This window comes from Salvelinus fontinalis, chromosome 39 (genome assembly GCF_029448725.1).
Source record: "Salvelinus fontinalis isolate EN_2023a chromosome 39, ASM2944872v1, whole genome shotgun sequence".
Taxonomy (NCBI): Eukaryota; Metazoa; Chordata; class Actinopteri; order Salmoniformes; family Salmonidae; genus Salvelinus; species Salvelinus fontinalis.
The window spans coordinates 24,034,073-24,044,621 of NC_074703.1; the positions used below are offsets into that span (position 1 = coordinate 24,034,073).

The window sequence follows — 10,549 nt, forward strand, 5'->3', positions numbered from 1 at the left end:
CATAAAATTCAACATACCAATTAGGATCTGGCTAAAAATACTTGAATCAGTCATAGAACCCATTGTCCTTTATGGTTGTGAGGTCTGGGGTCTGCTCACCAACCAAGATTTCACAAAATGGGACAAACACCAAATTGAATATCCTTTGCGTACAACGTAGAACACCGATTAATGCATGCAGAGCAGAATTAGGCCGATACCCGCTAATGATCCAAATCCAGAAAAGAGCCGTTAAATTCTACAACCACCTAAAAGGAAGCGATTCCCAAACCTTCCATAACAAAGCCATCACCTACAGAGAGATGAACCTGGAGAAGAGTCCCCTAAGCAAGCTGGTCCTGGGGCTCTGTTCACAAACACAAACAGACCCCACAGAGCCCCAGGACAGCAACACAATTAAACCCAACCAAATCATGAGAAAACAAAAAGATAATTACTTGGCACATTGGAAAGAATTAACAAAAAAACTGAGCAAACTAGAATGCTATTTGGCCCTAAACAGAGAGTACACAGTGGCAGAATACCTGACCACTGTGACTGACCCAAACTTAAGGAAAGCTTTGACTATGTACAGACTCAGTGAGCATAGCCTTGTTATTGAGAAAGGCCTCAGTAGGCAGACATGGCTCTCAAGAGAAGACAGGCTATGTGCACACTGTCCACAAAATGAGGTGGAAACTGAGCTGCACTTCCTAACCTCCTGCCCAATGTATGACCATATTAGAGAGACATATATCCCTCAGATTACACAGATCCACAAAGAATTCGAAAACAAACCCAATATTGATAAACTCCCATATCTACTGGGTGAAATTCCACAGTGTGCATCACAGCAGTAAGATGTGTGACCTGTTGCCACAAGAAAAGGGCAACCAGTGAAGAACAAACACCATTGTAAATACAACCCATATTTATGCTTATTTATTTTCCCTTGTGTACTTTAACCATTTGTACATTGTTACAACACTGTATATATACATAATATGACATTTGTAATGTCTTTATTCTTTTGAAACTTCTACCTCACTTGCTTTGGCAATGTTAACACATGTTTCCCCATGCCAATAAAGCCCCTTGAATTGAATTGAATTGAATTGAGAGAGAGAGAGAGAGAGAGAGAGAGAGAGAGAGAGAGAGAGAGAGAGAGAGAGAGAGAGAGAGAGAGAGAGAGAGAGAGAGAGAGAGAGAGAGAGAGAGAGAGAGAGAGAGAGAGAGAGAGAGAGAGAGAGACTGAGTGAGTGACTGAGAGAAAGAGAGAGAGAGAGAGACTGAGTGAGTGAGTGTGAGAGAAAGAGAGAAAGGGAGAGAGAGACTGAGTGAGTGTAAGAGACAGAAAGAGAGAAAGAGAGAGAGAGAGAAATAGAGAGAAAGAGAGAGAGAGAGAGAGAGAGAGAGAAAGAGAGAAAGAGAGAGAGAGACTGACTGAGTGAGTGAGTGACTGACTGAGTGACTGAGTGACTGAGTGAGTGAGTGACTGAGTGAGTAACTGAGTGACTGAGTGAGTAACTGAGTGACTGAGTGAGTGACTGAGTGAGTGAGTGAGTGACTGAGTGAGTGACTGAGTGAGTGAGTGAGTGACTGAGTGAGTGACTGAGTGACTGAGTGAGTGAGTGAGTGAGTGTGAGAGAAAGAGAGAGAGAGTCAGTGGGTGGTTTGGTTTCAGTGTGTGTGTGTGTGTGTGTGTGTGTGCATGGGCATCAGTTCCAGAATTGTGGGAGTGAATGTGCCCACTCATGGCAGAGGATCCTCTCTCCCGCTATTTCTCTCTCTCTGTTCTTCTCTCGTTCTCCCTCTATTTCTCTCTCTCCGTTCTTCTCTCGTTCTCCCTCTATTTCTCTCTCTCTGTTCTTCTCTCGTTCTCCCTCTATTTCTCTCTCTCTGTTCTTCTCTCGTTCTCCCTCTATTTCTCTCTCTCTGTTCTTCTCTCGTTCTCCCTCTATTTCTCTCTCTGTTCTTCTCTCGTTCTCCCTCTATTTCTCTCTCTCTGTTCTTCTCTCGTTCTCCCTCTATTTCTCTCTCTCTGTTCTTCTCTCGTTCTCCCTCTATTTCTCTCTCTCCGTTCTTCTCTCGTTCTCCCTCTATTTCTCTCTCTCTGTTCTTCTCTCGTTCTCCCTCTAGTTCTCTCTCTCTCTGTTCTTCTCTCGTTCTCCCTCTATTTCTCTCTCTCGTTCTCCCTCTATTTCTCTCTCTCTGTTCTTCTCTCGTTCTCCCTCTATTTCTCTCTCTCCGTTCTTCTCTCGTTCTCCCTCTAGTTCTCTCTCTCTGTTCTTCTCTCGTTCTCCCTCTATTTCTCTCTCTCTGTTCTTCTCTCATTCTCCCGCGTTCTCTCTTTCACACGGGGTCGTGACACCTCAGTAATAACCCAGTGTGTGTGTGTGTGTGCCTGTGTGCACGTGTGAATGTGTCTGTGTGTACAGTACTGTGGGGGAAGTATCTGAAGCACACTGCTCTCCATGTATTTGAAAGAGCTCAGAATAGACCGACCAGAAGAAGAAAAGGACTGAACCATCACATCACAATATAATACCAGCATTTACCTCTTTCATTCAAAGTCACTGTAGTTTTATTTCTGGTACAAAACATTGACCCAGGTGGGACTGAAGGGAAAACTGAGCAAGGTTAACTGAGGCTGGAAAACGGCTGGAATAATGTTGAAATAGGGTTAGAATGAGGTCGTAACAACATTGTATCACAGTTTAAACAAGAGTTAGATTGTATTAATATTGTAATAGGGTTAGGCAACGGTTATAACAAGGTTAGAGTTGAGTAGGAATAACGTTGGAACAGGATTAGACAGATGTTAGGCTTGCTGCTGAGGGAGTGGTGTCTCCTGGCTTCTGTCTCACTCTCATCTCCTCACTGGCTAATAGAATCAATGATTTACTAAATGAGCCTCTGCTACCCAGAGCAATCAGTCCACGCTGGAACAGAGCAGGGTAAACACACACACGACCCACCACACCACAGCTGGAGAGCCAGGGACGGTCTAGAATTACTGACATCTCCAAACAACTGTTCTGTGTATTGTGTGTGTGTGTGTGTGTGTGTGTGTGTGTGTGTGTGTGTGTGTGTGTGTGTGTGTGTGTGTGTGTGTGTGTGTGTGTGTGTGTGTGTGTGTGTGTGTGTGTGTGTGTGTGTGTGTGTGTGTGTGTGTGTGTGTGTGTGTGTGTGTGTGTGTGGAGAAAAGTCATAGAGTGAAGCGTACATGCATCAGACTATCGCAATTAACTCCCACACCTGTCTGGATGCTAGAACCACAGACAGGCATTTTATTCAGCTTTTTGTGTGTGTGTGTGTGCGTGCGTGCGTGCGTGCGTGTGTGTGTGACTGGTAGGATTACAGAACACTGCTAGTCCCTCAGCACTCAGAGAGATGACTCTCCATTCAGAGCTGATGCCTGGCTTGCTTGCTCACACACACACACACACACACACACACACACACACACACACACACACACACACACACACACACACACACACACACACACACACACAATGCTCACACATAAACCCTGACACATTGGCAGATCATGCACTAGGATGAGGATCTGAGAGGATTTTCCTCTCTCTGCCTCCCTCTCTCCTTTCCTCTCTCTGCCTCCCTTTCTCTCGCAGCCAGAAGTGTCACAGTGATGAAGTCACTCTCAGCTCAGTGGGGCTGTCTGTGTCACCACCAGATGGACTAGACAGCACAGAGAGAGAGAGAGAGAGAGAGAGGGGGGGGGGATGTATTTGTCTAGGCAGAGAGCTCTGACAGAAAAACAGCAGGTTTAACAGGCACACACCACACCTGTTCCTGTCCAGCCATCCACTCTGGGGCTAAGTGAATCCTACTGAAGCTTGGGGCTATAGTAGGGCCCCTCAGCCTGGTCTGCAGGGCTGGTCTGCCTGGTGCTGGGTGATGTGAGGGGGGGGGGGGGCAGGAGCCAGGCAGCAGGAAAAGCCTCTTACAGCCAGTCAGACACCAAATAAGGAGAGACTGACTCCACGCAGCCTGAACATCCAATCCCCTTAATGCCTCATCACACTGCATTATGGGAGAAAAACACCAGCCGCCAGCTCCAACCTCAGCGCTGCTCTTCTCTGGAAAATGCCAGGAGACAGAGAGGCCTTTTAAAGGAATAATCTGTCCTCTACTCCTAAAACAGACATCCCCCCATTCCTCTCCTCACCACACAGATTAAGACTGACGGTTACCTACGCACGTATTATCAGACACGGTTTGTGTTTCTGACCTGCCCCACAGACCTGCTCCCATGAAATAAAACCCTGGCATACACACACACACACACACACACACACACACACACATATCTTAGTGTCAGACAACCAGGACAGGGTATTACAACCCACAAGGAGGAGGTTGTGTCACACTAATATTGCCCTAGTGTGTGTGTGTGTGTGTGTGTGTGTTGCGTGGGTGTATGCATGCGTGCGATTCACAGAGTCCTGATTAAAACCCCTACACACACAGAACCCCCAACCGTCCCACACATGCGGCTCAGACACACACCGCTCCAATGTCTTCGCCACATTCACAGGCTGCCAAAACTCCAGAAACCCAGCAGCTGTCCACCTCCTCGCACCAAACCAAAGCACAGAGATCAACTCCTCCTCTCCCTTTGTAGTCAAAGGGTTTATTTAACGAGGTCATCCCCTGGGCCCTGATCTTTGAGCCCCTGTTTGTCTGTCTTGTCCGTCTGGTTGCTCCCTATGCCTTCTGCCTGCTTGAGAAATACACGAGAAGTCACCGAATGAAGGGACAGAAGGACAGAGAGAGAGAGAGAGAGAGAGAGAGAGAGAGAGAGAGAGAGAGAGAGAGAGAGAGAGAGAGAGAGAGAGAGAGAGAGAGAGAGGCAGAGAGAGACAGAGAGACAGAGAGAGACAGAGAGACAGAGAGACAGAGAGAGACAGAGAGACGGAGAGAAGGAGGGAGGGGACGAGGGGGATCATTGAAACAGGCCAGAGAGAGGCAGACAGTTGTAAGCCCTCTCTCTGCCGCAGAGACAGCCGTTCAGTGTGTTATCATTATGTATTCATCTGTATAAAACGATGGCGTCAGCAGCACGCTGTCTCTGCGACACATGAATAAGTTAGACAGGAAACGGAGGGGATGTACTTCCTCCCTGCTGTACAGCCCAGAGAGAGAGACGAGAAAGAGAGAGAGACGAGAAAGAGAGAGAGACGAGAGAGAGAGAGAGAGAGAGAGAGAGAGAGAGAGAGAGAGAGAGAGAGAGAGAGAGAGAGAGAGAGAGAGAAGGAGAGCGAGAGAGAGAGAGAGAGAGAGAGAGAGAGAGAGAGAGAGAGAGAGAGAGAGAGAGAGAGAGAGAGAGAGAGAGAGAGAGAGAGAGAGAGAGAGAGAGGTTGTATAGCTCCAAGTCAGCCTTGAATAATGACAACATTCTGTCTTGTATTTCCCATAGACAACCACTACCAGGCCCAGTGGAAAGTTAAAGCTAGAATCCTTAGTTGCTATATCCATTTTTTGACTTCTAAATGAATGATATGTACCCATCATTATTGAACACTATAACCTATAAAGGCCTCACGAGCTTAGTTCAACTGTCGTACTCCATTAGGACCCAAAATATAAGCTTGTAAACGACGTAAATGTAAACAAACACGGTATAGCCTGAAAACATGGTTAAAACTACACATTTGATGTCATGGATGTCAGTCCTTGCATCCGTAGCCATGCCTATGAATTTGAGAGTGGTTACATTTCTCCAGCCCCACATTTTTTTAGCAACACAGGAGGGCGCTTTGTTCTTGTTTCAGTTAAGGATAAGGTTTTGTCGGCAGCTCAGTTGATGTACAGTATGAAGCTGTTGAGGTACAGTAGGCCCAGATCTGCCTGCAGGCTACGTCCTCTCTCCTCCGTTCTCTCTCATCCACCTTTTGAAAAAAAGGTCAAAGGTAAACGAGGAGAGGTGATGTGGAGCACGAAGGTGGACGAAAATGCACTTGTATGAAATGAGAAGCTCCTTCTCCACTCGCGCGTCGCCAGGCCGATGACGTCATCAGGGGCGGATCCCAAAATAGATGTGTAAAGTGATCAAAACAAATGAAGTAAGTTGAGCAAAGACATTTTACAAGATAAAAGGTTAAGTAGCGTGTTGTTTTTAAATGTGTTCCGTGCTTTTCTCCTCCGACAACGCAGCATCTGATTCAAAGGGGGTTGCGGCAGATATCAAAACTCTTCCCGGTAGGATGCACTTGTGCAAAAAAAGGAGGCTATCAAAGAGGGGAGGGCCGTCTTCCGTTTGCCTACTAATGAATTGACACACTCCTCGACCACATCAGTTTCCCGGGTCACGGAGGAGAGAGGACGAAGAAGAGAAAACGGGGGATGGTCTTTTGTCCAAACAAGAAAAGGCAGGGAGTTTGTCAGGGACATCCATTAATATGCATGTTGAACTGTTCACCGGTTTCAGTCGGGAAGATGAGAGAATGTATCATCTGAACGACACAATTAGGACTCTGATCGGCTGTTCAAAAAAGCACAAGTCTCGTTCTGAGACCAAGTTCCAGGCTGAGTGCTCTACTCTCTCACTGTGACAACTGATTAAACCCATGAAGGCCTCCTGTGGAGTTTTACGCCAATATTTGAGTCTGGGTAATGAATGTTGTGGCCTTTTCATGGCAAAGACCTGGTTAAAATATGGCAAACAGACCTGGACCAATTCTGGGCCGGATTTGGGCCGGAACAATTTTGCTGTCAGCGTCTGTCTGTTCTGGTCAGTTCAACGCTTCCTTCAGTTACTGCAGGCAGGAACTGCGATCAGGGAACCAAATCCAGAAAGCGTCTACAGAGTAGGTGTGCTGGATCTAGGATCTGTCCATATAATCGTATTCATCATGATCTAAAAGGCTAAACTGATCCTAGAACAGCACTCCTACTCGGAGACGCTTTGTGGATCAGGGCCCAGACCAGAGTTGATGTTATTGCATCTTGTTCCGCTTCTCTCTGTTGTTAATCTTCTTGCTGTTGTTGTTGTTCCTGGTTGGGGATCAACACCATCTCTAATTGGGAGATGAAATAAAAAATGATTTTATCCCACATGAGGGAGAAAGGCTTTGAACATCCTCCTCTGGGAGATAGGCTACCCCACATACAACGCAGACGAGCACACATGCGTACACACACACACATGTGCAAGCACACTTGCGAATACGCGTTCACTCACAGACACACACACGGTGGACTAATTTTCTGAGTTTCTATGGCGGATACCAAAGTTAAATTGAGTCAGATTCAGTGAGAGTCAGTTGACGAGTGTATTTCACATAAAGGTGCATGACACAATCCTCTATTCACTCTCACACACACACAGTGGTGTAAAGTACTTAAGGAAAAATACTTTAATGTACTACATAAGCAGTTTTTGGGGTATCTGTACTTAACTTTACTATTTATATTTTTGACTAAATGTACTTTAACTTCACTACATTCCTAAAGAAAATTATTTACTTTTTACTCCATACATTTTCCCTGACACCCAAAAGTACTTGTTACATTTTGAATGCTTAGCAGGTGATGAAAATGGTCCAATTCACACACTTACCAAGAGAACATCCCTGGTCATCCCTACTGCCTCTGATCTGGCAGACTCATTAAACACACTTTTTTTGGTAAATGATGTCTGAGTGTTGGATTGTGCCCCTGGCTATCCGTAAATAAATTAAAAACAAGAAAATGGGGCCGTCTGGTTTGCGTAATATAAGGGTCTTTTTTATTACGTATACATTTACTTTTGATACTTAATTATATTTAAACCAAATACTTTTACTCAAGTAGTATTATACTGGGTGACTTTCACTTTTACTTGAGTCATTTTCTATTAAGGTATCTTTACTTTTACTCAGGTATGACAATTAGGTACTTTTTCCACCACTGCACACACACACATACTGTACACACACATATACTGTACACACACACGCTGGGTGTCTGAGGGCGGTTTCTTTATGCGTAGCAGACAGAGACGTCTCAGAATAGATGAAAGGACCGAGAGCTTTCTGGGAACACAGTCCTGTGTGACCACTCACCCAGTAGGAGTCAGCTCTCAGCTCCCTGTCTGTCTGTCTGTCTGTCTGTCTGTCTGTCTGTCTGTCTGTCTGTCTGTCTGTCTGTCTGTCAATGTGGGGATACAACACACTCAGTATACTCTCTCTATTTACTATCTATCTATCTATCTGTCTGTCTGTCTGTCTGTCTGTCTGTCTGTCTGTCTGTCTGTCTGTCTGTCTGTCTCTCTTTCTGTCTGTCTGTCTGTCTGTCTGTCTGTCTGTCTGTCTGTCTGTCTGTCTCTCTTTCTGTCTGTCTGTCTGTCTGTCTGTCTGTCTGTCTGTCTGTCTGTCTGTCTGTCTGTTACAGACTGGTGAAGGGGATACTTATTACAGGTCTGAAAGGAGTCATTGTTTACACACACACCACACACACACACACACACACACACACACACACACACACACACACACACACACACACACACACACACACACACACACACACTTAGAGCGTTTGATGTTCAACAGCATCATTTCTCAGGTTTCTTTGAATCACACACATGAGCTTGGACTTCAAACAGACACAGGAGCTGCATGTAATCATGATGCATCCATTCACTATGACTACTACAAACCAGAAGACAGACGGACAGACAGACTAAAGATGTTAACATCTCTCCACTCAAACCAAACGGCAAACAAATCATTAGGCGGTATTGATTTGACCTCCAACGCAGACCGTTTTCCAATATAAGAGGCAGACATACAGGCAGACACACTGGGCTATGCACGATCAGACACACTCACACACATACGCTCCGTCTCTCACTGAGTCAGAACGAAAGCTATAGCTTCCTCTGGGTTTCGTTGGTCATTAGCCAATTCCACAATGACAGAAGCTACCTGTCTCAGCAGGCGATCCGAGCTGGCATTCGGGAGAATAGCCTGCCCTACACACACGGCGTGAGAATACATACATCACGGCGAGAGAACACACACAAACACACTGCAAATCAGTAGAGCTAACCCCCTCTCCCCTCCCACACACGACAACACACAGAAAAACGACACAGAAAATACAACAATGCGCACACACACTATGGACACTAGGTCAGAAAGCCGGTGTGCTAAAGCTGGTTCAGTTAGAGAGCCTACTCTGATAGTTAACACAATTTATTCATGTAATAGTCTACCATAATAATAATAATGCAGTATTTCAGAGGACCTTATGTCGGAAATATGTGTGCCGTGAAAAATATATATATCTCTCTATATATATAGATGTGTGTGTGTGTCTGTTCGATTGTGTTTTTGTCAATGTTTGTCAATAACAAACAACAGCCCAAGTGAATGTAAATGGGAAGAGAATGATCTACAGTACTCTCATCCCATTTTCCTCTCTGCTGTCTAAATCCTCGTTTTAATCCAAATTACGTCTAGCCCTTATTCCTGAAGGCTAGCCTTCTACCGTTGACTCACCTATACGAAATCTGTTTCCTAAAAGCCAGACCCTTTAATTTCTCCTCCAGCGTCTCCACCTCCATCTCGACGAGGCTATTGAACGTATCGCTGCCCCCCATGGCCTCCTCTTCCCCGCAGCCGGACTCGCTGTCCTCCCCGGCCGCTTCCAGCGCGGTCAGTCGGCCGCTGAAGGTCCCGGGGTTGTGCTCCGCCTGGGACGGGCAGGGCTTGGCCAGGGGGTCCATGCTCATGCTGCGGCTGGCACTGGACCCCCTCTCCCTGGCTACTCCGGTAGACAGAGACGGTATACGGTGGGTATCGCTGGATGACAGTGTCCGTCCTTTTTATGGCCGCGGTTGTTGAAGGTATCCAAAGCAGCGGGGACCTGTGTTCACCGCACCGTCAAGCACGCGCTGGTGATCGCGAACGACTAGTGCGAGCTGACGGTCTGGAAATGGTAGCACGAGCTGCGGCGGCATCAACAAGCGTCAGCTCAACAGAAGCTCACGAGCTGCAGCAGGCATCATCCATCTCCGGCCCCGGCAAGGGCATTGTGGGATACTCCTGCACCGCCTCACCATGCCTCAGTATCATCACTATGGTAAAAGTAGGGCAGAGCAGGGGTGGACTGAGACAACAATTCGGCCCTGGCATTTCATCCACACCAGTCCACAGCACCGTGCGCACAGCCAACTCATTTCCCACTGGTGTCACTGGTGACACGAACTTTGTTGGTGGCACCAGCCCATAATTTGCTCAGTCAATCAGGGTCCTTCATTACAAAGTGCAATAGATAGGCTACTGAGGTATTCAAAAATATATATATTTCATCTAAGCCATGGAAGCAGGAATGCATGATTCAATATATTTTGAAGTGCAACCTAATCCAGTGATTGTCATGAATATCGAGTTGATAATTAGACTACAGTTGCTATATAAAATTAAGATGACCAGTGTAGCTGTGCAAAAAAAAAAAAAAAAAAAAAAAAAAAACAATGGCGTGGATGGAACCACATATACTAAACTATAACATTTTGCGATAGTCCTTTGAAACACTTGTGTTAATTATAACACAG

The 10,549-nt window shown here is 46.0% G+C and overlaps 1 protein-coding gene across 3 annotated transcripts in view; it reads right to left on the reverse strand.

Annotated features, from left to right (window-relative positions):
- Positions 1–10,166, reverse strand: part of dgki (diacylglycerol kinase, iota) — a 46,920-nt gene extending 36,754 nt beyond the window's left edge. For all 3 annotated transcript variants that reach the window (XM_055905003.1, XM_055905004.1, XM_055905001.1), the window contains exon 1: positions 9,492–10,166. In XM_055905003.1, the coding sequence (XP_055760978.1) occupies positions 9,492–9,724 (233 nt within the window). In that variant the 5' untranslated portion in view covers positions 9,725–10,166. The remainder of the gene's footprint in view (positions 1–9,491) is intronic.
- Between the last annotated feature and the right edge of the window lie 383 nt (positions 10,167–10,549).